At 35.9% G+C, this 27,530-nt stretch overlaps 1 protein-coding gene and 1 pseudogene across 13 annotated transcripts in view; both read right to left on the reverse strand.

Annotated features, from left to right (window-relative positions):
* LOC105479432 (SUMO specific peptidase 6) overlaps positions 1–27,530 on the reverse strand; it is a 122,050-nt gene that overhangs the window by 58,941 nt on the left and 35,579 nt on the right. For 5 of the 13 annotated variants that reach the window (XM_071096832.1, XM_071096833.1, XM_071096834.1 and 2 more), the window contains 3 exons: positions 23,979–24,083; positions 17,829–17,849; positions 10,715–10,785 (listed from right to left, as the gene is read on the reverse strand). In XM_071096832.1, coding sequence (XP_070952933.1) covers positions 10,715–10,785; positions 17,829–17,849; positions 23,979–24,083 — 197 coding nt within the window. Of the gene's footprint in view, positions 1–10,714; positions 10,786–17,828; positions 17,850–23,978; positions 24,084–25,089; positions 25,236–26,272; positions 26,339–27,530 lie in introns of all 13 variants that reach the window. The other 8 variants (XM_071096831.1, XM_011737382.3, XM_071096837.1 and 5 more) reach the window with 5 other exon arrangements.
* LOC112426295 (U6 spliceosomal RNA) lies at positions 14,425–14,518 on the reverse strand (annotated as a pseudogene).

A 27,530-nucleotide genomic window follows, 5' to 3' on the forward strand; every position in this document is an offset into this window, starting at 1 on the left:
CTGCACAATCCTAGCTTTGTTAAATACTTCTACTTCTAGTTTCCCATATTTAATATTCTTCTATTGGTTGGTTTTTAAAAATAAGATTATGTAGACAAAAAAATCAACATTATCTAATATTTAGTTTGATATACAACACTGTCTTAAGAAACCTATATAATTATTCTTGCTTAGTGCAATCACAAAAAGTTTCACTAACTGATTATCATCCTCTCACTGTTTGCATGTCTATTTTCCTAGACACCAAAGCTAGATGTTTAAGTAATCGATGACTACTCCTTGTCCCTTCATCTTCACTTCTAAATAGCTCTTAAGTTCACTCTATCTTCTCCAAACCCACTGCCACTACATTTCTGACGCTTAACTCTTGCCTAAACTGATGTCCTCTATCCCAATTTTGCTCTTTTTAAATCTTTCCCCACTACTGCCAAAGTGACCTAGTTAAAAATTGTGACTTTGTCATTCTAACACTCTAACTAAATTCCATCTCTTGGCAAGCAGAAGTTCCTGTTTCAATCTTACTTCCACTCAAACTTTACCTCAAAAAGGTTCATTTCTTCATATGTTCTCTCTTTCACCCTCACATATGCTGTTCTTTTCATAAGTGAAGCTCTGCCAATCTATGTGGTGAATTCAAACCCTTCTTTGTTAAGAAGCTGCCTCTGCCCCACTCTAGGCACAATTAAGCAATCCTTAGTTTTCATAGCTCTCATTTTATTGTTATTTGTACTTCTGTTCCCCCATTGTATTGCCAGCGCTGGGAAGAGCAGAAATGATGTTTTAGTCATGTGTTTCCCCAGTATCTAAAAACTGCAGAAGGGCTTAATAAATGTTTCCTGGATTAATGAAGTACATGAGAAACATAAAACTATATGACACATTAAAAAAATTACAGGGGTCGGAGGAAGAGACATTGTCACTATGTCATCTCTGAAAATGGCATAACCTTTGACACACAGAGATAATGACTCATGCACAGATCTAGAACCATAAGGACTTAGCCTCTGGCCAGAGAGTAACTAAAAACTGCTTTTTTTCTCCCGAGATCTAAAATCTGAGGTTACAGAGCAGCTGCTCCAGTCCAGAGCACCCAGGTGCTATTATTTTTATGAAGGCTAAGTTACTTTGTTGAAGAGCTACGTTGTGACACTATAAGAAGGCAGACATTTTGGAATCCAGAAAATAAACACAGTTGTCTGAAACACACAACCAATTATTTGAAAAACTTAATGTACAGTAAAGCAGTCTTAAAACATAGGCCCCAACAAGCTTTTTTGGCCTTACTAAATTTGATAATGTACCCAAAGGAAAGCTTTTTTCTTATAAACATACTTCATTAATCTTTTTAAGCCACACAGTATCTTTGCACATTATTTTGCTCAACCATGTATCTAATTAGTTTTCTGCTGCATTCTGGAGACTGACATTTTAAAAAACAGTATCATTTCATCTTGATTATGTAATCACACTCTTCTCTTCACCATACCTATATCATCATGTCCATGTTACATTTTCTTTACCATCATAAGAGGGAAACAAACGTCCCAAGCTTTGATATAATGCAAAATTTTAATTGATAATAGAGAAAAATGACATTAAAATTCTGATCCCTACCTAAATCAAGGTTTTTAATAAGGTTCCGAAGGAAAGAGATAGAAAAAGGAAGCAATGAAGAAGGTTAAGCTGAGACTTTCGAAACCAATGTCATGAGGAGAAATGATAAATGACTGACAGTGTTATAGGAAACTAGAGTACAGTGAGTCAAGAAAAAAACACAAAAAATGTTAGCCTCAGGGTTAAGAAATTCCATTAGGATTCCATTTTCTAGGGAAAGAAGAGAAAAACACTTGAGAAGATTTGGTAACTCAAGTAAAAATGAACTAGTCTCAAATTACAGCAGAAACATAAAATTGCAAAAAGCTTAAGATTGGACTGGTTCAAGGATGGCAAATACTTAATAAGTGGCCCGTGGAAGTTTTACTAGCTAACTGATCACAGAAGTGATTTTTGCTAGGCTGTTGTAGCCTCAAATCCCCAACAGATTACTCCAGAGAAGTATTTAAGATGAAAACCATGTAACATTATGCTGAATCCCTCTTACAGGGATGAGAAAGAGAATAAAGAGTATTTACCAAAGACCCTGTGGTAGGAACATGAAGATTAGGATACTCCCTTCTAGATTTTGTAGCTCAATGTTTTGTTTTGTTTGTTTTTGTTTTTTTGAGATGGAATCTTGCTCTGTCGCCCAGGCTGGAGTGCAGTGGCGTAATCTCAGCTCACTCAACCTCTGCCTCCAGGGGTTCACGCAATTCTCCTGCCTCAGCCTCCTGAGTAGCTGGGATTACAGGTATGCATCACCATGCCTGGCTAGTTTTTGTATTTTTAGTAGAGACAGGGTTTTGCCATGTTGGTCAGGCTGGTCTCGAACTCCTGGCTTCAGGTGATCTACCTACCTCAGCCTCCCAAAGTGCTGGGATTACAGGCGTGAACCACCACAACCAGCCTAGCTCAATGTCTTTTTCAATACACTACACTACTTCCAGGTATGCACAAAAGGGGAGACTACTGAAGATATTACTGGGTAAGCGTGATCTATATACAGGTGGGATATAAATAGAACACATTTAAAAAATCAAGTTAAAAAAAAGATCCTCCATAAAAAGAAAGTTCATAGCAGCTTTATTCTTAATAGACAAAAACTGGAAACAACCCAGGTGTCCATCATCAGGAAAACTGATAAATAACTTGGTATACCCATACAATGCAATGTTAAAAAGAAACAAACTATTGATGCAAGCAACAGTATGGATGAATATCAAAAAAAGATCCTGAGTGAAAGAAGCCTCACATAAGAGTATACAGTGCATTACTCCATTTACATGAAGTCCTAAAACAGATAAAATTAATCTATGCTAGGAAAAATCAGAACAATGCTTACATTTGAGGGGGAAGAGGTAGAGACTAACCGTGAAAGAACATGAGGGAACTTTCTAAGGTGCTGATACTATTTGTACTATGTCTTCGTGGGGATTTTGGTTAGAAAGGGATATGTAGTTTTCAAATTTTATTGAACTATATACTTAAGATTTATGTATTTCATTGTAGTAAATTTTATTTCAAAAGAAAGAATGTGAGGGCGACCTGGCTGTAACATCTGTCACCCCACTGATCGCCAGGGGTAACTGCGCTGATCTTGTTGGCTAGGTGAGTGTCTACTTCCTCCCTCATCGCTCCATGCGCGTCCCTTCCAAAGCTGCACGCTGGGTTAAAGAGGATGACCATCCCTGATAGAGGAGGACCGGTCTTGGGTCAAGGTCAAGGATATATAAGTAGCTGTGCTCCCCTGCTAGAACCTCCAAACAAGCCCTCAAAAGAAAATAAACTGTAAACAAATATTGAACTCTAGTTAATAATATGCCCACTGAAGTGTTTAGAAGTATACCAGGCGTCTGCAATTGACTTTAAAATGCATCAAAAAAATAAGATGAATTAACGTATAAAGGGATGATTAGAACAGAAAAGTGTTAATTGTAGAATCCATGTGGTAGATATAGACATGTTCACTGTAGAAGTCTCAACTTTTCGGCATATTTAAACATTTTTATAATAGAAATTGTGGGAGAAGCAGGGTAAGAAAGAGGCTTAACTTTCTTATTTGAGATTTTAGTTGTGATACTAATATGCTGAAAAATAAGTACCCAGAGGACAGTGATAGAATACAAACGGTTATTTTTACAATGGTTATGTATTTGCTTTTACATTATTTTTTATAATCTTTCAAAAGAGAAAGACAAACTAAAAAAAATGGTTTTCTCCATCATGTAGCTGCTGACTGACTTTCAATGTAAAATAAAACTGAAGTCATGTATCTATCACATTCTCATTATCTTCTTTAAAAATCACTTCTGGCTATATACTATACTTTTGGCCTATAGGATTTTGTTAAGAACTCTTTAGCATGACAATCTACCTCTACTTACTTCTATGGCTTCAACTCTGGCTATCCTGTACCCATTCTCCAATCAAATGTATCATTTGTTAAAATAAGATGAGACTCTTTCACCTGTTGTGCCTTTGCATTCCATCCTCATTAGGTGCAAAGCTTTTCCTCCTCAATTTGGTATGTCAAACTCCAATGATTGAAAACTCAGCTTTACTTACGTTTTGTTTTGTTTTTGAGACAGGGTCTCACTCTGTATCCCAGGCTGGAGTGCAGGGGCGTGATCACAGTGCACTGCAGCCTCAACCTGTGCTCACTGCAGCCTTCACCTGCCAGGCCCAACAGATCCTCCCACCTCTGCATCTTGAGTAGCTGGGACTACAGGTGCTCATAACCACGCCTGGCTAATTTTTTTATATTTTATAGAGACAGGGTCTCACTACGTTGGCCAGTCTGGTCTTGAACGCCTGGGCTCAAGCGATCCTCCCACCCTGGCCTCCCAAGGTGCTGGGATTACAGGTATGAGCCACCATGCTTGGCGTCATCTTTGTGTGTGAAGATTTAAATAAAACTCCAGAAAAGGGTAGTGACCACTCCTTTATGATACCACATTTTAAATTGGCTTTTACATACTACTTTCCAACTCTACAACAGTACGTTTACAAGTTTGTAGTCTCTCTAGCCCTTGAGTTTGCCAAAAACAGACACTGTCATTTTATAAAGACACGAGGCAAGCTTGAATTAATAATCATACCTAACTATCAGTGGAAAACTTACAAATACATTTGCAAAATAAACTACTTAAAAAAAAAAACACAACATTCCAAAAACATGAGGAGAAAAAATACAGTGGAAATTGATTCCTAGAGCAATTTATTAAATACTTCAGTAGGCATTCCTGACATTCACCCAAATTCATTGAGGGAAAACAAAGTTAATTAATAAAATAATGCTGTTAAATAAAAATGATTTACGTGTAAAAACACGTAAATAAATAAAAATAAATCTACAAGGACTTCTGGAAAATAAAGGTGAATATTTTTAAAATTTCAGGGTTGGAAAAGCTTTACTAAACACAACACTAAGGAAACCCAACTTTAACAACAGGTTCAACTACAATTACTATTTGACAACATTAGAAAAAAGTAAGGCCAGGCATGGTGGCTCACACCTGTAATCCCAGCACTTTGGGAGGCCAAGGCGGGGGGATCACCTGAGGTTGGGAGTTCGAGACCAGCCTGACCAACATGGAGAAACCCCGTCTCCTCTAAAAAATACAAAATTAGCTGGGCATAGTGGCCCAGGCCTGTAATCCCAGCTATTCAGGAGGCTGAGGCAGGAAAATCACTTGAATCTGGGAGGTAGAGGTTGAGGTGAGCTGAGATCGCGCCATTGCACTCCACTTGGGCAACAAGAGTGAGACTCTGTCAAAAAATGAAAAAAAAGAAGAGAAAAGAAAAGGAGTAACAGAAAAACCACAAAAGGGAAAGAAAGATATCTACATCAGAGATAACAAAGAGTTGCTAAATAAGTAATAAATAGGCAAAGGACATATAAATAAATGGACAGACATAAATAAAAGAAATTCAAATGGCCATTAAACCTGTAAGATATCTCACCAGTTACGAAGAAAATATAAGAAAAACATTTTGATCAGATTGGCAAAGACTAAAAGAATGATAATCTAAAGTTGCTGAAAAGTGGGAGAAAATAGGCCGACTCAAGTAATACTGTGCTGGGAGCTAACCACCTTTACACAGGGCATTTTTTCTTTTTTTTTTTTTGAGATGGAGTCTCACTCCATCGCCCAAGTTAGAGTGCAGTGGTGTGATCTCAGCTCACTGCAACCTCGGCCCCCCAGGTTCAAGTGATTCTCCTGCCACCCGGCTATTTTGTTTTTGTATTTTTAGTAGTGATGGGATTTCACCATGTTGGCCAGACTAGTTTCAAACTCCTGACCTCAAGTGATCTGCCTGCCTCGGCCTCCCAAAGTGCTAGGATTACAGGCGTGAACCACTGTGCCCAGCCACACAAGGCATTTTGGCATTAACATATCAAGTCTTAAAAATGTGTGTATCATTTGTCCCTGAAATTTTATTTCTACAGATTTGACCTAAAGAAATATATCAAATATATAACATGAATGTACCAGTATAGTAATATTTTAAATGTCAAAACATTGAAAACAAAATTATGCCACATAAATATAGTGGGCCACAACACATTTATTTAAAAAAAGATTATAGAAACTTGGATATAAAAATTTGTAGCTAGGCATGGTGGCTCACGCCTGTAATCCCAGCACTTTGGGAGGCTGAGGGGGTCGGATCACGAGGTCAAAAAAAATTTGTAAGGAAGTCCTCCATAAATTTAAGAACCATTTGATTCTTTTCATTTTTCTGAGATATGGTCTCACTCTGTTGCTCAGGTTGGAATACAGTGGCACGACTGTGGCTCACTGCAATCTCGACCTCCTAGGCTCAGGTGATCCTCCTGCCTCAGCCTCCCAAGCAGCTGGGACTACAGGTATGCGCCACTATACCCGGCTAATTTTTGTATTTTTTTGGAGAGTTGGGGTTTCATCATGTTGCCCAGGCTGGTCTCAAACTCCTGGGCTCAAGCGATCCTCCTGCTTTGGCCTCCCCGAACGCTGGGATTAAAGGTGTAAGCCACCATGGCTGGTGCATTTCATTCTTAAACTTCCTTTAATTGTGTTTTCCATGCTGGTTCCATGTCTGTCATCTTTTAATAACCCTAAAAACTAGGTATCATAAAGTCAACAAGCAAGTTACATACAGAACAGTACACACAGTATGAATACTGTGTATCAATTTTAAAAATGAGTATATGTGCATAGAGAAGGTCTGGAAAGTTATATATTAAAATGTTAACAACAGTTACCCTGACTGGTTGAAAGTAAACATGTGGCCAGAGCAGTGATCCAAACCTGCAATCCCAGCACTTTGGGAGGCTGAAGCGAGCAGATTGCTTGATCCCAGAAGTCTGACAGCAGACTAGGCAACACTGTGAAACCTCATCTCTATAAAAAATACAAAAAATTAGCTGGATGTGGCAGCATGTGCCTGCAGTCCCAGCTACTTGGTGGTGGAGGTGGGAGAATCATGTAAGCCTAGGAGGTCGAGGCTGCAGTGAGCCATAATCATGTCACTGCACTCCAGCCTGGGAGACAGAGCAAGACCCTGTCTTAAAAATGAACAAAAAGCAAAAGTTAACATGTGTTGAGTAGTGCTAAATTAGGTGATTGAGTTGTAATTACACAATGTAATTACATGAAGAATATAATTAAAAGTACATTCAGAGACAGTATATGTCTGTTCTCTCTAACAAGGATACAAAAAACAGACTAAAAAAAAGAGAGTTTAAGAAACAAATGACAGAGTAAGTGGGGAGAAAAATGAGATCTTAACAGTTGTTATTCTATATGTTTAGAAAATAATTTTAAAGCAACTAAACAAAAAAGCAACAGGACATGTACTCTGACCAAAAATTATACTTAATGGTTTACAAACTTTAATTTTATAGTAAAGAACTGCTTATCAATGCTGGTAAGTACTGATATGTGGCTATAACTTATAAAAAAAAATCATACTAAGTGCCTCAAATTCAAAATAAACAAGGCAAAAAGAACAATAAAGAAAATCATGTTGAGTGTTAACTAGAAAGACCATGATATTGTTTAGGAAAAAATTATGCTTGGTGTTATGCAAGTAATTAGTGATCCTGCGGTTTGAAATCTCAATGTTTTAAAAATTATCTCCAAAGGAAATCATGAAATAAAATGCAATCCTCATATAACAATACATACAATATTATTATAGCATTGCTAATTATCCTACACCCAAGCATACATGTACCTACCTAACACAAAAGAAGCTGAAAACAAAGTTTACAAGTTAAATATATCAATATTCCTCTCCTAAGGTTTACAAGTATTACTCATAAAACCCTCATCTATTAACAATGAGTCCACAGGTATAAATAATTATCAACAAATATATCAGGAAAGTACAGATCTTCCCTACAGAAGATTTTCAATCAATAAATGTAAAAGAAATGAAGAAAACAGAAAATCACCATTAGACAAACATTAAGCAGTAATTGATGCCAGCAAGATCCACCAATGGATGCTAAAATCAGTGGGTGAAAGTTTGAAGAAAAACAGGATATCTGCACAGTTTCAGAGTATATCTCTTCTAAAATCTTTATTAAGTACCAAGGGAAAATAGTAATTTTACAGTGAAAAAACCCAGCAGAGAGTATCTTAACCAAATGATCATGGTTAACACTACCAATCCTAAGACATACTCAACATCACGGAACCCCTAAAATGATGCACTGAGAAGGCCACACATCACTTCTTGGGAAGTCTTGCCCCAAATACATAGGCTTACTCTAATCCTAAGACATCATCCTCACCAAATTGAAAGGCATTATACAGAGCAACTGACTAGTCTTCAGAATCATGAAGGAAACTAAGAGAACATGACAAATGCCATGTGGGATGACAGAATGAATCCTGGAACAGAAAAAGGGTATTAGTGAAAAGCTGGTGAAATCTAAGTAAGTTCTACAGCTTAATTAAGAATCTTATACTCACAGCAATTTCTTAGTTTTGATAAGTGTACTAGAATTATAAAATACTAACATTAAGGGAAGCTGTGTGAAAAAATAAACATGCATGTCTCTGTATTAATTTTGTAAATTTTCTCTAAGCCTAAAATTATTTCAAAGTAACAGGTCAGGCACGGTGGCTGACGCATGTAATTTCAGCACTTTGGGAGGCCGAGGTGGTAGGATCACGAGGTCAGGAGCTCGAGACCAGCCTGGCCAACATGGTGAAACTTTGTCTCTATTAAAAACACAAAAATTAGCTGGGCGTGGTGGCGGGCGCCTGTAATCCCAGCTACTTGGGAGGCTGAGGCAGAGAATTACTTGAACCCAGGAAGCGGAGGCTGCAGTGAGCTGAGATCACACCACTGCCCTCCAGCCTGGGCTACAAAGTGAGACTCCGTCTCAAAACAACAACAACAACAACAACAACAAACAAACAAAAAACCCAAGTTAAAAGAACAGTAAATAAGCATGCTCTTTTTTCTTTTAACTTGAGTATGCTTATTTACTTAATGAATGTTGTTGAATAAGCTTTAAAAATTATTTGTAACAAGCCTGGCTGACTGGCATCTAAAACCATTATCAGTGGGCCAAATCACTTAACATCTTTGAAATGCTTTTTTTTTTTTCACTTTTGAGACTGAGTCTCACTCTGTCAACCGGGCTGGAGTGCAGTGGTGAGATCTCGGCTCACTGCAACCTCTGCCTCCTGGGTTCAAGCGATTCTTGTGTCTCAGCCTTCTGAGTAGCTGGGATTACAGATATGTGCCACCATGCCCAGCTAATATTTGTATTTTTTTTTTCCAGTAGAGATGGGGTTTTGCCATATTGGCCAGGCTGGTCTCGAACTCCTGACCTCAGGTGATTGCCTGCCTTGACATCTTAAAGTGCTGGGATTACAGGCATGAGCCACTGTACCTGGCCAGAAATGCATTTGTTAAAATAAAAATAACACCTTTTGTACGGTTCTGAGGATTAGAAGTAACCTTCTTTGTGACAGAGCAAGAATACAGTAATGTACAGTGTTTAAGAGTGTGGGATGTGGCATTAAACAGACATGGGTTCCAATACAAGCTTTGTCATTTACTAGCTCTATGTCCTTGAGAAAGTTTTTTAGCTTATAGGAACCTTGAACAGAAAGCTAGGATAAAAATAAATAATGAAAGCAAAGCACTAGACTCAGCATATAACTGAGTAAGAGCTCAATAAAGATTTAAAGTATAACAGAATAACAGAAGAGAGTAGTCACTACTACTAAACTTAATAAACTTAGCATAACTATGCTTAGTATGTAAAGTATAATAATTCACATCTATAAAGACTGCCCATTATTAAGAAAGGATGAAATAAGTTTGGAATATTCTCTTCATAAAATAGAGAAACGTTCACTACATGCACAAAAGATTTTCACCCAAAGTAGAAAAAAAAAACTGTGGGTGTTTTTTAAAAGCACATTCTTAGCTATCAGAAAAATCTAGCTTTTAAAAATTATTCTATTTTAGAACTAAGAGCCATCAGAGCTATTTAAACAAGCAAAGGCCTTGGAAAAACAAGATGGACACACATTATTAAGAACCATGATTCTAGATAATGAAAACTGATTTTATGATGATATATTTTTTATAAATGTTATTTGCCCTTATTTTAATTTCTGGATTAATAACCAGTATATTGAAAAATATTTCAATATGAATATAAATTTATACTCACAATGATTTTCCAGTATCTACTAGTAACACAGTTGTAGCAGGTGTGGTCTTTTTTTAACTGTTTCTCTAATGTATTCTAAATTTTAGGAGCAAAACCAGTAAGTGGAAACACAATTACATAATACGACATTATAACACAGTTTAATAAAACTCAATTTCAAAGCTATAACTCAACTACAGTTACTATTTGCATTTGTAACATAACAAAAATGCTAAAATAATCAAAAGATTTCAAACTGTAATCACCTAACTGTGCAACTGTTCCAGGTATCAGGTTACCATTAAAGAAATTCTCAAATCCATTACAAAAAAATGGTTTTTCATATATATCTATTATACCTGGGAATATTCTAAAGCCAGCATCATATCTCCATTGTACTTTTCATACAGCAATTTGAAATCCTTCACAGGTGTAACAAAACTGCACACTTACCAACACCTTGGAGCCGACTTAACCTTACAGGATTAATTTCAACTTTTTGGACATGAGGTGGGTATTCTTTCCTAAAAAAGAAATTTATATAGTTTTATTCTAATAGGAAATACAGTTTTCAAAATGAAAAAGTTAATGGCATACTTACAATAAGCTTATTAAAAGCAAATCATAGCTTCTTTGCCATATAGTGATACTATAAAATAACAAAACTATACCAATAAATGAAACTCAATTTGTAAAATTTTACTGTAAATTTTTTTTAGTTGTTTAAAAACAAATAAATAAAGGAATAAACGTTGAACGAGATTGTCTTGAGGACAATTCCAAAATCAGAACAAAAAAACATTATGTACAAGACCAGCAATCATGGAACAAGCATTTAGTCTTGTAGTATGATTACATTATGTCAGGGCTATAAGTACATTTGTTTTAAAGTATTAAATTCCACTGTTAAACTTCAAATACATACAATATCATGGATTTTAAACATAATCCTTAATAACTAAATACTGTATCTAAATACTACATCCAAATACTGCATCTATTTGAACACGAATAAACACTGATTTTGGGGGAAAAAAGCAAAATTTCGGGGGAAAAAAGCAAAAACCTTACGGCTAATTGTAGGATAAAAGCATTAGAAAAGGGCAACTGCAAAAAGTGCAATAGACCAGGGAGTTACAAGAGCTACTTTCCTACTCTAAATAAACCACATAAAAATAAAAGAGGCTATTTATTTGTAATTCTATTCACACTGGTGATCCAGTAATGTAAATCATAGCTTTCATTTCATTAAAATCATTTTACTCAAACAAAAATTTCAAAGAAATTTTCTTGCAAGAATTTAATATTCTTATATTACAAAAAGTCAAAGCACTTGAAGTGAAAACAAAATATGAAAATAACAAAAGAAAAAATACTATGGGCAGAGACAGTAGTGTACTTACTTTTTTTTTTTTTTTTTTTTGAGATAGAGTCTCAGGCTGGAGTGCAGTGACACGATCTCGGCTCACTGCAAGCTCCGCCTCCCAGGTTCACGCCATTCTCCTGCCTCAGCCTCCCAAGTAGCTGGGACTACAGGCGCCCGCCACCACGCCTGGCTAATTTTTTGTATTTTTAGTAGAGACGGGGTTTCACCATGTTAGCCAGGATGGTCTCGATCTCCTGACTTCGTGATCCGCCTGCCTCGGCCTCCCAAAGTGCTGGGATTACAGGCGTGAGCCACCACGCCCAGCTGATAGTAGTGTACTTATAATAGCAGTTAGAAAATAGCATCATGTGCCATGTGTGCTTTGTATCTATTAATTTCTTTAATCCCCCCAATAACCTTATATGACATATTATTAATACTTTATAAATGAAAAAACTGAAATGCAATGAGGTTAATCAACTTATCCACAATCACACAATTAAGTAGCAATGCCAGAATCTGAATCCCAGCAAATTGCACCAATATCAAGCAGAGCAACATCTGGTACAACTGGGCAATTTCCACCCTGAAAAATTTGAAATTTGTGAAGATATGCATTATGAAAATGAGAATTTGCCTGAGATGTAGTAGTAACAGTCTTATAAGAAAAAAGGTAGGTTTTTAGTTCCTAACTTGGGATTAAAATAAAATGCATATTTTCAAATTCCATACACTCGCACACTAAAGAGAACATAATATAGTCTTATTTCCAAATCCAGGTTTACCCAGATTTAGTAAAAACAATTGACATAAATCATCTGAGACAGTAAATCATACAAGCATGTATAGAGATTGATGAAACTATTAATGCAGTGCTCTTGCAATTTGAACCTGTGTACTGAACCATCCACTGTGAATGAGGGACAACATGCTGAATACATCATATGATAGCCACAATCTTACCAAGTATTGTCACATTAAACTAATGTGTATACTTCCCTGTATTTCCAGAATTTATGGCCACTGTTTTCAATATTTGCTATATTTTTTCCTATAAAAGCAGGGCAAATTAAAGTTCTGTTTTTTAAAAATTACAATAAATTGAAGAAACAGTATCTTAAATACAAGAATATAAAAATTTCAAGATAAAAATGTGTTTGATAAAATTAGCTACCTAGCCCTATATTATTTTCTCCAAAATTCAGTTTTAAAAACTTTTTGCTAGATGATCTAAAATGAAAATTTACATTTTCTTTTTTTTAAATTTTGAGACAGAGTCTGGCTCTGTCGCCAGGCTGGAGTACAATGGCACAATCTTGGCTCATTGCAACCTCTGCCTCTTGGGTTCAAGCGATTCCCGTGCCTCAGTCTCCTGAGTAGCTGGGATTACACGTGTGTGCCACCATGCGGGGCTAATTTTTGTATTTTTAGTAGAGACGGTGTTTCACCATGTCAGCCAGGCTGGCCTCAAACTCCTGGCCTCAAGTGATCTGCCTGCCTCGGCCTCCCAAAGTGCTGAGATTACAGGCATGAGCCACCGCACCCAGCCGGCATTTACATTCATTTCTCAATTTGAGGATTCCATTACTCTTGCAGGTATAAATTTCAAACTCCAAACTCGTTGAAAATCAAGGCTAGGATTTAATCTCAGTGGCTATTTCTTTTCTACTCCTAACCAACCAGATGCAGAGAAGCTCTACTGTCATCTGCTGTCTTCCGGTGTAGGTGGGGTAGAATTTTTGCTTCTTAGGGTTTGTGTCTGTGTAGCTTCAGAGGTCCCATTTCATAAACCCAAGATTTTTACAAGCTGTTTAAAATAAACTAAAGAGCATTTTATTTCTCTATCCTGAATTGTTTAAATAACATCAGAATGCTCTGTTCATTAAAAGTTTGAACAGCCTCAGTTGTGAAAGTCTATTTATTGTAGTAAACTAAGTTTGAAAAATAATATTAGATTTGCAGAAAAGTTACGAAGACAATTCAGAATACCCTTATATCTCTTACCCTAATGTTAACACCTTAATATTTCCATCACACATGTCAAAAAAGAAACCATCACTGGTACACTATTATGAACTAAACTCTAGCCTTGGAAATTTACTGGCTGGGCAATGTGGCTCACGCCTGTAATTCTAACACTCTGGGAGGGCAAGGCCGGCAGATCACTTGAAGCCAGGAATTCGCAGCCAGACTGGCCAACATGGTGAAACACTGTTTCTACTAAAAATACAAAAATCCGGCAGATCACTTTAGGCTATGAGTTTGAGGCCAGACTGGCCAACACGGCAAAACACCGTTTCTACTAAAAATACAAAAATCAGCCAGGCATGGTGGTGCGTGCCTGTAATCGCAGCTACTCAGGAGGCTGAGGCACAAGAATTGCTTGAACCTGGGAGGCGGAGGTTGCCATGAGCCAAGATTGCACCACTGCCCTCTAGCCTGGGCGACAGAGCCAGACTGTCTCAAAGAAAAAGAAAAAAGAAAGAAAGAAAGAAATTTACCAGCTATTTATAATACCCCATTTTTGTTCCAGGATCCAATCTAGGATACAACGCATGAAGTCATCATGTCTCCTTAATCTCCTTTCTGTGTTTTTCAGTATTTAGAAGAGAACTCATCAGGTATTTCATAGAGTGTCCCTTGGTCTAAATTATAATCCAACTGTTATCAGTTTGGCTATTTGGGAGCTCTTTCAGTTGGCTCCCGTCTCCCTCTGATATAACTACATCCTTTTGGTGTTTTTTTTTGTTTGTTTGTTTTGTTTTTTACTGTGATAAAATATACATACACAATTTACAAGAATATGAAATGCTTTACTAATTCATGTGTCATCCATGCTAATCATCTCTCTATTGTTCCAATTTTAGTACAGGTGCTTTTGAAGTGGGCACTCTTAATTTGTTGAACATTTTCTAGGTTTCTGATACCACACTCATTCTGTGTCTGACCTATCACAACCCCAGAATCAGCCATTTCTCCACATTCCTTTTAGTGGAGACTGGTTCTTAGAAACCAGGATCTGGACACCATTTCTCTTTTTGTTATTGTTGTTTGCCTTGCTTTAATGATAGCTCTTTTTATTAATCTTTCCATTATTACAAAAGATGGCCAAATATATACATTTCTATGAAAATGAATCCTCTTATTTATTTTACAGTTAAAATCCATTATTCTTATTTAACTGATAAACCAGTTTAATTTTCAAGATATATTAAAATCTCCCACAATTGTATTCATTGTTTTCATTTTTTGAGATGGAGCCTTGCTCTGTCACCCAGGCGGGAGTGCAGGGGCGCTATCTTGGCTCACAGGTTCAAGCAATTCTTGTGCCTCAACCTCCCAAGGAGCTGGGATTACAGGCGCATGCCACCATACCTGGCTAATTTTTGTCTTTTCAGTAGAGGCCGGGTTTCACCATGTTGAATTTCTTGAATTTTAACTATTTTAGGGGAGGCTTTACATTTACTTGTTATGTTCCTATAAACTGTGCCTATTACAAAATGTGCTCCTTTATCCTGTCTACTGCTTTTAATCCTTAACTCCATCTCCCTTGTTACTAAAATTCCACTCATGCTTTCTTTTTGTTTGCATCTCTTGTGGCTCTAAAGTTACTTCCACATTATTATTTTGGTATGATGCTTGTAAACAATGTAGTATAGCTGGGTTTAATCAAATCAGCATGTCTTTTACTAAATATACTCTAATACAGTCATTATAACTGCTGATAGGACTTGTTTTCTTTTCATCTTACTCTATTACTTTTTATATTTCTATTTATGTTTATTATTTCATTTTGTTTCCTCTTTTCTCCTATTTTTATACAATATTGTTTGCACAACATACTCTTTCCCTTCCTTATTGAATTTAACAAATGAATATAGATACCTTCCCTCTCAACGCTTATTACACTTACCAAGATTCAAATGATTTCCTCAAGCAAATTCTATTATATCCCTAATGGGATGAGACCTTCAAAATCTTTTTATTTTTCCACCTTAACCCTCCCAATCCCCTTCTCCCCCGCCGAAAAGATTGGTTTTGCTTCTGTCTTTCTAACGCCCCAACTCCTAGACCTTGCTGAGATAGTTTTAAGTACTTACAGACTATTTGATTTTCCTTTGTTACACATCTCTATTTAGAGAGGAACTTGCCCAGCCTTAACTGAACTGGCACTGATTTAAACTTCTATTTGTGCCAAATTATAAATCCTATGCAAAATATTGTGTTTAAAAATCTCAAATATTTATCAGGTAACAATACTTCCCTACCTTAAATACTCTGAAAGCTTCTATTGCACTAATATAAAATCCAAAAGCTTCAGATCACCTTACAAAGCCTTTTATCACCTCGGTCCTAGCCAGTCTCTCCAAACCCATCTCATAACATTGTCTCCTTTGCTCTCTAAGCTCCAGCCTTAGTTGTCCCTTTTTTCTGTTCTTCGACATGCCAAACTCATTCCTGGATTAGTAACTTAGCACAACCTCTTCCCTATCTGGAAAAGCCATTCTTATGATCATGGCACTGCCAATTCCCCATTTAGTCTTTAGTTAAATGTTAGCTTCATAGTAAAGAGTTTCCCTGAATATGCAATTTAAAGAAATCGTACTGTCAGTCTATCACATCTCCCATTACACTTCTCTACATAGAAATTATTATTTCATGTTTTACTTATTCAGTATTAGTCTTTGTTCCATAAGAAAGTAAACTATAGGACTGCAGGGATCTTGTCTGTTTTATTCATCACTGGATCCTTATGCCTGTAACAGTAGGTTCGATAAATACTTGGAATGAATAAAAGTGTATGCCTCAAAGGCAGCATGTAATCAAAAATACCATTTCAAACAACTGTAGAAATATTGCTGTCCATGTCATCACCAAGGATGGTAATGCTGTCAAAACTGAAGCACTGGCCACCATGCCCATGCAGAGCCATCATATATCAATTCAAAATATTAATCCATCAGCTGATATACAAATGTCAAAATTCACGCATTTGAAAGGCACTATAGACTCATTTTTTTAAATTGATTCCACAATTTGGTTGGAAATTAAAAATAGCTGGACTTTCCGGTTTGTTTACTGTCTTACTACCTCTACCAGGCCAATTATTTTATTTTTTTGTAGAGACAGGGCCTCACTATGTTGCCCAGGCTAGTCTGGAACTCCTGGGCTCAAGAGATATTCCTGCTTTGGCCTCCCAAAGTGCTAAGATTATAGGCGTGAGCCACCATGCCCAGTCCAGAGAAGCTACTCTTATGGATACCCACTTTAGAACAATTATGATCATTTTACTTTGAAACGTTCAAAGAAATGTGTGTGTTTTCTTAAACACTTTTCCATGCCATTATAGCACTCGAATATCCCCTAAATGCCAGTGTTCTTACAAAGAGAAAAAATAATGACAGAAGAAGACTGATCACAAGATTCTCTTACTTTTCAGTCAGAAGAGAATACACTTGATGTTTAAAGTTTTAACTCTAAGCTTAAGGTGTTCTAATACATTTCCCTGCCCCCCATCTATTAAAGCAGAAAAACAAGAGTATTATCACTAAAATATAATGACAAAGATTCTGATAATGTAACTGAAAGCAATTTTACTACTAAAGCATTGAAATATTCTATTTTAAAAGAAAGTAGTCACTTATTAGCATAAATATAACCATTCATAGAAAACTGTACATTCAGAATGAGCCTCAAATACCACCTATATAAGCCAAATACCATGTTGTATTGTCAACAAGTTTCCTTTTATTCTAGAGAGTAGAACTGTGGATACTATAGGCTGAGAAGGGTGGGGGAGGAGAGGATGGAGAGAGGTGGGTTAACAAATACAAAATTACAGCTAGACAGGAAGAATGAGCTCTCACTTTCTGTGGCACTTAGGGTGAATATGGTTAACTATAATATATGTTTTCAAAAAGCCAGAAAAAGGGACTTTGAATGCTGACAACACAAAGAAACAATAAATGTCTGAGGTGATGGATATACTAATTACCCCGATCTGATCATTACACATTGTATACCTATATTGATATATACTCTGTATCCCATAAATATGTACAATTACATGTCAGCTAAAAATTTAAAATTAAAAAAGTTTTAATTATAAACTCTAATTCAACAAATATTTTTCAAAACATATAAACAATTTTATATTTTACCACTATATCCATGCTCTAATTTCTTCAATATTAAGCTTACCTTTCTTTTCGGTCCAGACTGCTTAAAACATGAAAAAGAAAAAAAATGTAAGAGGCAAGACCTCATTGTTGATATATCACTGTAGTTGTAGTAACTATAGTCATAAGGCAAAACTATAATGTGATCAACTTGTTTTAAATACATTATATACATATATAAAATACACTAGGTTTTGAGTCATGTCTAAATTGTTTTTCGATTTCTATCAATACACAAAATAAACAATCTTTTTAGATATTTAACAGGAAGATGAATACACAAAAATATAAAAAATTCTTGAAAGGGCTTTAACTATCAAATATTTGAAGATATGTTAGAAAACAATATTCCCTGCTATTCTCCAAGGATCTGTTCCAAGACCCTCAGTGGGTGCCTGAAACGGAGGATAGTACCGAATCCAATATACCAAAATGAAGCATTGGTGGAAACATTTCATAAACAAAATGGCTGTCAACCACATTTTCTGATTACGTTGCCAGAAGATGAGCAAATGTTTTTGTGAGCACACGGGGTTTTTGCTCCGTATACTACACTTGGTTTTATCATATGCCTGAGAGTGTTGCTACATAGCACCAGAGTTAGCCTGTCCTTTCATGTTTAATGCCATGGTACCTCCTTTGTACTTCTATGAATAGTATGTACTTTCCTCACCTGGACATAATTCTCAATATCTGAAAAATTCAATAATGACATCATAGCAAATTTAGAAACAATATCAGTACTAAAAAGGGAATGGTTAAATCAAAACCACAAATAAGGAGGAGACTACTGTTGTTACAGAAATAGACTTCAAGAAACAATAGCATTTCCTAGAAGTTATAAAATTTGTATTGGTTTCGGACTGATCCTAATATCAGGTATGATTATTTCCTTCGGAGTAAGAAAAAAAAATTGTTAAGGCTGAAACTTTTGCACGAAAGTCTTAGATTAAATACGGTATATGATTTGGGACACAAGGAAAGGCCTGTAATTTAAAATCATGGCTTCTCATCACAAGTCCAATGTATAAAAGTTGCACCCTTCTCCATAGTTCATGAAAACTCCAAAATGCTATTAACATCAATTACTCAAGAATGAAATTATATAATCCCTCAATTTAGAATAAAATGAGATTCACATCTAATATTATTTCTCCTTATAATAAAAGGAATGAAATATTTGGAACTATCAGCAAAGCATAAATTACAAAATCCCCAAATTCCTTTATCAATTCTTATACTCCTATCATGTGGAGTATGCAACTACAATATTGATTTAATCCCAGCAAATGAAGAAAAAAATATATAGTAACTTGTTTTTACATGAAAACATTAAAAACACAAATTTTTAAAAATTTTTCAAAAGGAAAAGCATTATAAATGTACATGAATATATCTGATATTTTATCTTTGCTATTTAAAAAAGAATAACTTGCATAAAATAAATGTTAAATGACAGAAAAACAAGGTAATATAATCACATCCCTATTAAAGAAGCGAAGCAAGATATAAACATAAAAGTTTAAATCTAGTCTATCCTATCCTATGTATTTATTTCTTATACAGCTGTATTTCCAGAAAAAGTAAAATGAAAACCAAAAGTTAGGCATTAATACCTAATGTAGCCATTTCCAATTCTATACTGCTGTGCCCAAGAAATAAGAACAGTTTAGTACTCTCTTGTTTTTGTTTTTGAGATGACAGGGTCTGGCTCTATCACCCAAGCTGGAGTGCAGTGGTATAATCACAGTTCACTGTAGCCTTGATCTCCCTAGGCTCAGGTGATTCTCCCACCTCGAGCAGCTGGGACTACGGGTGTGCACCACTATGCCTGGCTAATGTTTGTATTTTTTACAGAGACAAGGTTTTGCCATGTTGCTCAGGCTGGTCTTGAACTCCTGGTCTCAGGGTATCCTCCTATTTTGCCCTCCCAAAGTGTTAGGATTACAGATACAAGTCAACCATGCCTGGCCTTGGTTGTTTTTATACTCACCTGTACAGAGGAAAGGAAATAGGTAGAAGAACAGAGGTAGAAGAAACGGGTTAGGTATAATGCTTCCCAATAAGCCAAGGGAGTTAGGAAAAGGAAAACAGTAAAAATTAAAAATATATATATATACAAAGACACACACCAATGCTCATTTTTCTTATCCTTAAGAAAAAATGCATTCATTATAATATATCTGATTAACAAGTCATGGAATTCTTACAAGTATCTTCGATATGTGTTTTTATCAAGACCTGCCTTAGAGTTGCTTACATATTAAAATAAAACATAAAAAATGGGGAAAAGTCATTATTAGTAATGCAGGACTTTGTAAAAATGCCAACTTACATTCTTGTTGGACTATTTCATACAATATAGAAAAGAAAAATTACCTTCAATTAGTACTGTAACTGTGGCATTAAAAAAAAAAAGAAAAGAAAAGAAAAGAAAGGGAAGGGAAAAAGACTAATAGATAAATTCTGGTATCATTGATCTCATTTACAACTTCAAAAATTCTCTCAAAATGGGCCAGGTGTGGTGGCTCAAGCTTGTAATCCCAGCACTTTGGGAGGCCAAGGCGGGCGGATTATTTGAGGTAAAGAGTTCAAGACCAGGCTGACCAACACAGTGACACTGCATCTCTACTAAAAATACAAAAAAAAAAAAAAATTAGCATGGTGGCACACACCTGTAATTTTAGCCACTCAGGAGGCTGAGGCAAGAGAATTGCTTAAACCCAGGAGGTGGAGGATGCAGTGAGTGGAGATCACACCACTGCACTCCAGCATGGGCAGTAGAGCGAGACTCCATCTCAAACAAACAAACAAAACCTCTCAAAATGGTGCTTTTCACTAATAATTAAATATTACTTATTCCAAAAGCCCATATTCCTATTTATGAATTACATAAGCTTTCATAGCTATCCATTTCCCCCTGAGGGGGAAGACTAGATGATAAGAAGACTTATAAGGACCTTATAAGAATATTATCTATACTTAATAAAAAGTCAAAGTGTAAGTGTAAGTAAAACATAAACCCATATAATGTGTTGTTTCAACAAGTCTGATTGGAGTTAGGGGCACGGATGGTATGTATAGACTTTTAAACTTCTGCATTTTGTTTTTTTTCCATACTTCTCTACCATTATTAGTGTATAAACAATCTATCTTTTAAATATGAATTTAATTAACAGTTGGAATAGTAGTTAAGAAAATAGACTGAACCTTAATTATGTCCCAAAGACTAATCTAATGTGATTTTACCAAACTTCACTCATTCTGTTTAGATAAAAAGGTGTAAAGCACTCGTTCCCATATATGACTAAAGAACTACAAATTACCCAGATTTTAGCACATCTGATTTACTTAAAAGACAAGATATACCACTCACCCCAAGAATACACTATGTATGAATTACCAGATTGATGGCATTTGTTTTCACTTCAAATTATTATAAGACTTGAGGCAGGTGCAGTGGCTTAGGCCTGTAAACCCACCACTTTACGATGCTGAGGCAGGAGGACTGCTTGCAGCTGGAGACCAGCCTAAGTAACAAAGCGAGACCACATCTCTACAAAAAAATTTGTTTTAAAAGTTAGCCAGGTGCGGTGGTGCATGCCTGTAGTCCTAGCTACTCAGAAGGCTGAAGTGGGAGGATTGCTTGAGACCAGAAGTTTGAGGCTGCAGTGAGCTATGACTGTGCCACCACACTCCAGCCTGGGTAACAGAGCAAAACCCTATCTCTATAATTAAAAAAAAAAAAGAAAAAAAAAAGACTTCAGAAAATAAGAACATTTAGGAGAAGCTGTAAAAGCCAATGTGTTTACCCTCACCTGAAGTCTAACAATTGTGCTAAATCCCTGGAAGCAACAATCTTAGTTAAAGCCTTTCTTTGTGCCTTTGAAGATGTGATTCCTCCTGCATGCAGTGTCCTCTTCTACCTGGTACACTCAAAAACTCCTTTAATGTTTCCTTTATAAATTCTTGTTCCCTTCTCTATAGTTTCACTACACATATTTTGTATATCTCTACTGCTGCCCTAACCATGCATGTAATCATTTGTTTACTTGTCTTTCTGTACCCTAATCAACCTCTACTGCAATCAAACTTGAGCTTTACTGGTAGGAATTTTATCATAATCATCTTAATGCACCTCATCTATGCCTGGTATGCAGCATAAAATCATTCAATGTTTTTGAAGGAAGAAAACTGAAAAACTCTCAATGACTTGTCTTTGAACATCAAAATCTTTTTAGTGACAGTCATACTGCAGTTGGAATAAGAAATGTTTATTCTTATACAGAATAAATAAAAGACAAATGTAAGTAGTATCTGTCCTGCTGACTTGATTATACAGTTTTCTGTCCTGCTGACTTGATTTATACAGTTTTCTTTACTGCCCCTAATCGTTAAGAATTTTTCAATCAGGATTATTTCTTAAATACAAATTAACTCAGGTTGTTGATTTTAACAATATTTTAAACATTTTACCAATATATACAAGTTCATATTAACTGAATCTAATCTTTTATGTAAATGAGCAATAATACACATGCAAAATGTTATAGGTGTTGACACCTAGAGTAAAACAAATCGCAACCCAATTTCCAGACTGTTCACTGTTTTTTTTAACATACCAATGAGGAAATGAGGAACGGAGAATAGGTCACTAGTAATTCTAAACAGACAACTTCAGAAGCAAAAATAATGTAATAATTTTGGTTATAAATGAATCACCTAAGTTGACTATAAGGTTTAAATTAGTATTTCAAACTTAGACTACATTATCAGAATATTAAGACACCTTTATCAGCAATGGTTTCTATTAGTATCATTAGTTCATCAGTGCATGAGCACGTGTCTACTCTTTTTCTCTCCCCTAATTATTCTCCTTTTATTATTTGTTCTCATGTTTTTGCCACATGTAGGCCAGAGAGCTTGATTTGTTTGTGTACTTTGCAGTAGAGCAAGCCAATTTTTGGTATGCATAGTAATTTCTTTGTCCTTTTAAATTTTTCAAGTATCTTATGTGAACACTATTTGATACAATAATATATTTAAGGCAAAAAAAAGGTTGGTTTATCGCGAAGTGTGAGGTTACTTAACGTTTTTAAGTAAAAGAGCTGATGGCACATCTATGTAAACAGAAAAATATAGCAAGGTTCAGGACATGTCTTCTAAATGAGTCTAGATTTTACATTTTTAAAAAATGAAGAACAGGCCGGGCGCGGTGGCTCAAGCCTGTAATCCCAGCACTTTGGGAGGCCGAGACGGGCGGATCACGAGGTCAGGAGATCGAGACCATCCTGGCTAACACAGTGAAACCCCGTCTCTACTAAAAAATACAAAAAACTAGCTGGGCGAGGTAGCGGGCGCCTGTAGTCCCAGGTACTCGGGAGGCTGAGGCAGGAGAATGGCGTGAACCCAGGAGGCGGAGCTTGCAGTGACCTGAGATCTGGCCACCGCACTCCAGCCTAGGCAAGAGAGCCAGACTCCGCCTCAAAAAAAAAAAAAAAAAAAAAAAAGAAGAACAGCATCTAAAATATATGCCAAATTTTTAAACGTTACTAGTTATAAGGAACTGTTTATAATGCAATAAACAGATTATTTATTTAACTCTTTTAGCCTAAGAATTTCAGTCAACTGAAAGGTCATGTAACATTCCAAAAATGGTCCTCCAAATGTTACTTTCATTATTTTGAGTCAAGCAGTACTTTCAAGATCAATGAGAACTCCTAAATCTAACTAAAACTACAAAATAACATTTTCTCCAACATTTAAAACTAATGTGACTTGTTTTGATGCTATGAACTTTTATAAGCCTTATAAAGAAAGTATGGTATTAACTGTAATTTTACTCTTCAGAGCTAAACCACCAACTGAAGATAGTTAAACACTGTAAGGTCATTATTGTAAATCACTTTAATTTAAATATCATCTTAGAATCTCTGGATTATAATGCAATAGAATAGGTCTTATTGAAAAATTCTCTATTTACAGAATGTGATTACTCAAAAACAGATATAAAATAGCATAATTTCATGTCATGAATTATTTCAGAGATATATCTCTCTACAGACAGTGAAAACAGTAAGTTTTCACAAAGGAAAAAAATGGCTAAAAAAGGTGAAAACCTATTGAAGAGGATGCCATGTATATACTAACCAAAGACAATTAGAATTCTTACCTTTGGGCTGCTGTTTTTACTACTGGTATCTGTGCATGAGCATGATGAAAACGTCTACCATGAACTACAGTTCCAGAACATAATGACGTATTTTGCGTATTTTCACTGCAGATTCAAGAAACACAAAATAATTTGAACACGGAAAAATTATACACATTTATAAAAGAAATCTTTTAAAATCTGAACACACACAAAAACCTTTACCAATAATAATTTTAAAAATTTATGGATAAACCCAATTGTCTATTGGGAGTTTTCCATTTCTTGAATTTGTCTTTCAAATGTTTCCAGTCCAATTAAAGAAAACTAAAAAAATAGCAGATCACCTGAGGTCAGGAGTTTGAGACCAGCCTGGCCAACATGGTGAAATCCCGTCTCTAATAAAAAATACAAAATTCAGCCGGGCATGGTAGTGGGCACCTGTAATCCCAGGTACTCAGGAGGCTACAGCAGGGAATCATTTGAACCTGGGGAGGCGGAGGTTGAGAAAATTTAAAAAATAAAGCAGAATACTAAAACAAAAATCAGGAGTCCTAAATACTATTTCTGATTTTGCCACTGACTTGAAAGTTACTGAGCTTTTATGTACTTCATTTGTCTATGTGTAAGTTGAGACAGCAGAAATAAAAGTGAGTTTCAACCCTATTTCTGAGTTGCTACTGATACCCAATCCTACCAGTAACAGTGGTTCACTATGGTAACCAGTAGGGAAGGTGGGTTATTTCTGAAAAAAGGAGGAATAAGAAATTTTTAAGTCCCCTATTGAGACAATCCTGATTAGTATTTCCTAAAGGAGACATGACCACATCACTCTATTGTGCTTCTTCAAATATTATGACTGAGATTCTACTAAACGTATGAAAACAAAATCATGAGATCCCACCCTAATAAAGTATTTCTTGCAATGTTTTATTCAGAAACAAGAGACAATGCAATCAATCCTACTCCTAAGATTCAAAGCAAAGAATCCATATACTGGGACCATGCTACCTCTTGGCCCTCTTGACAAATTCAGAAGAAAAGGTACAGGTTGGGCCTGTTAGCCTCAAAGTTTTTGGTGTCAAACTCTTCCTTTATCTTTTCTATAGGATGTGTGGTGAAGTGCCTATACCTCAATTTCTTATTGTTGCTCAACATGTTAAGTCCAATTGGGTTGCCTTTCAAAGTTTTAAAACTTTCAGACTTGTTTCGTCTTACATATGTCTTCAAGATGAATTCACCAGAACTATTAGCAACAATTTCAGATCGACGATTTAACTGTAAAAAAAGATCCAGAAATATGAGTCGATAAATGCTATAATGTGATCATCTATCAACAACTATTTGAAAACCATTTAAAAGTAGTGAAAACGTACAGCTATTTAGAATGATGGTGGATAGCACTGGCATGGATCTAAGAATGATTCAACTGCCTACTTTTTTTTCCTAAAGACAATGCAAATTTGTAAGAACATGGAGGTTTATTGTATTACTTTCTTTTTATGTAAATCTCTCCAAAGATATTTGAGACAATTAGGGTAGAGGATCTTAGGACAGCTTTCTCCAGAGAGTAAAAAGTAAGCATTTCCCCTGCTTATCAGGCCTTGCTGCTATCTGGAGAACACTACAGCCAAATATGGCAATCGGCTGTCATTTCAACTTGTGCTTTTGTGTAAGAACTTTTGCCTTAGTATCAAAGTTTCTATACAGACAGAAATTGATACTTTATACTTCAATAGATGCAAATAATAGTATAAACATATCAGTAACAATCACTTTAGAGAGATCACAGTATATAACGGGCAAAAGGAGCAAAATAAATTTGTAAAGATTCTTTTATCATACAATTATACAATTACAGGACACAATTTCAGTTCCCAGAAAATTTAGAGACAACTGTTGAATTAAAATACAACATATATAGGCCGGGCGCGGTGGCTTAAGCCTGTAATCCCAGCACTTTGGGAGGCCGAGACAGGCGGATCACGAGGTCACAAGATCAAGACCATCCTGGCTAACACGGTGAAACCCCGTCTCTACTAAAAAATACAAAAAACTAGCCAGGTGAGGTGGCGGGCACCTGTAGTCCCAGCTACTCGGGAGGCTGAGGCAGGAGAATGGCGTGAACCCGGGAGGTGGAGCTTGCAGTGAGCTGAGATCCGGCCACTGCACTCCAGCCTGGGCAACAGAGCCAGACTCCGTCTCAAAAAAAAAATAAATAAATAAATAAAATAAAATAAAATAAAATAAAATAAAATAAAATAAAATAAAATACAACATATAAATTATTTTAGAATCCTGGCAAATCTACTCACCTCCTAATTGTTTTGATTTTCCATCATTTTATTTGTGCTCCTAATTTGGTAATCTACATCAAATTACTGGGAGGAAATAAGGTGTAAATAAGTTTTTAAAAATTTATGGTTGATTATCTCACAGATTAGAGTACTCCCATTAATAAAATCATGATGATATGTTCAGTCTGGAATTGCCTAAAACTTTAATCCACTGCCCTACCCCAGCCTAAGACAGCTTTCCAGGTAATGCAAGCACAGCATCAAGAGAACTACTGTGAATAGATGAATCCATTTGTTCAAAAAGAGATCAAATGACTAGAAAACCAATTACAAACAAGGACTTCACTGATGTCAGACCTGAAACTATAAACATTATTTGCAAAGAAACATCAGTTTACAAAGCTTCAATAACACTGCATTTAATAATAACAAAATGTAGCTATTTCCAGAAAACTGCTAGTGTCATATACTGTGTGAATTACATCATCTCATATAAATCTCATGACAATTCTAGAAAGTAGACAGTATTGGCAAGCCTAGAGTCTGCTATTCTGTCTGGTTAACATACAACTTATCCAACAATACTACATAGTAGTCCCCCTTTATCTATGGTTTTGCTTTCTACGGTATCAGTTACTAACAGTCAACTGCATTCCAAAAAATATTTTAATTTAGCCACTCCTCTGCTAGTACATACTAAGATTGTCTCCAAAGTTCTTCTATGGTATCACTGTTAAGCTTTTCAGAGATTATGAATAACACTCAGGCAAGGGAAGTACATACTAATTCATAAATGCACCAGGGCATAAAACATGAAAGGACAGCTTAACTCTGGTACTATGTAGCAATGCTGTGGGGCATAGTTAAAACCAGGTATTACTGTCCAGAGTGTTTAAACCCACACGTTCCCAAAAACAAAAACAAAAAATATCTGCCTGTGTTCTGGCAACACAATTAAAGTGTGGGTGACAGTTACTTTGTTTATGGAATGGTTTCACCAATGCTTCATCCTAGGATATATGATTCAGTATTCTCTGGGGTTTCAGTCATTCACTGGGAGTCTTCAAGGGGGACTCTGGATATCAATCTATGAAATACATTTATACAAAATAAACACTGATACAGGGATCAGCAAACTTTTTCTGCAAAGGGCTAAAAGTATTTTAGGCTTTCTTGATCATATAGTCTTTGTATCTACTCAACTCTGTCCAAATACTCAAATCTGTTGTTGCAGCACAAAAGTGGCCACAAACAATTTATAAATAGGCATGGCCGT

The sequence above is a fragment of the Macaca nemestrina genome, chromosome 5 (assembly GCF_043159975.1).
Source record: "Macaca nemestrina isolate mMacNem1 chromosome 5, mMacNem.hap1, whole genome shotgun sequence".
Classification (NCBI taxonomy): Eukaryota; Metazoa; Chordata; class Mammalia; order Primates; family Cercopithecidae; genus Macaca; species Macaca nemestrina.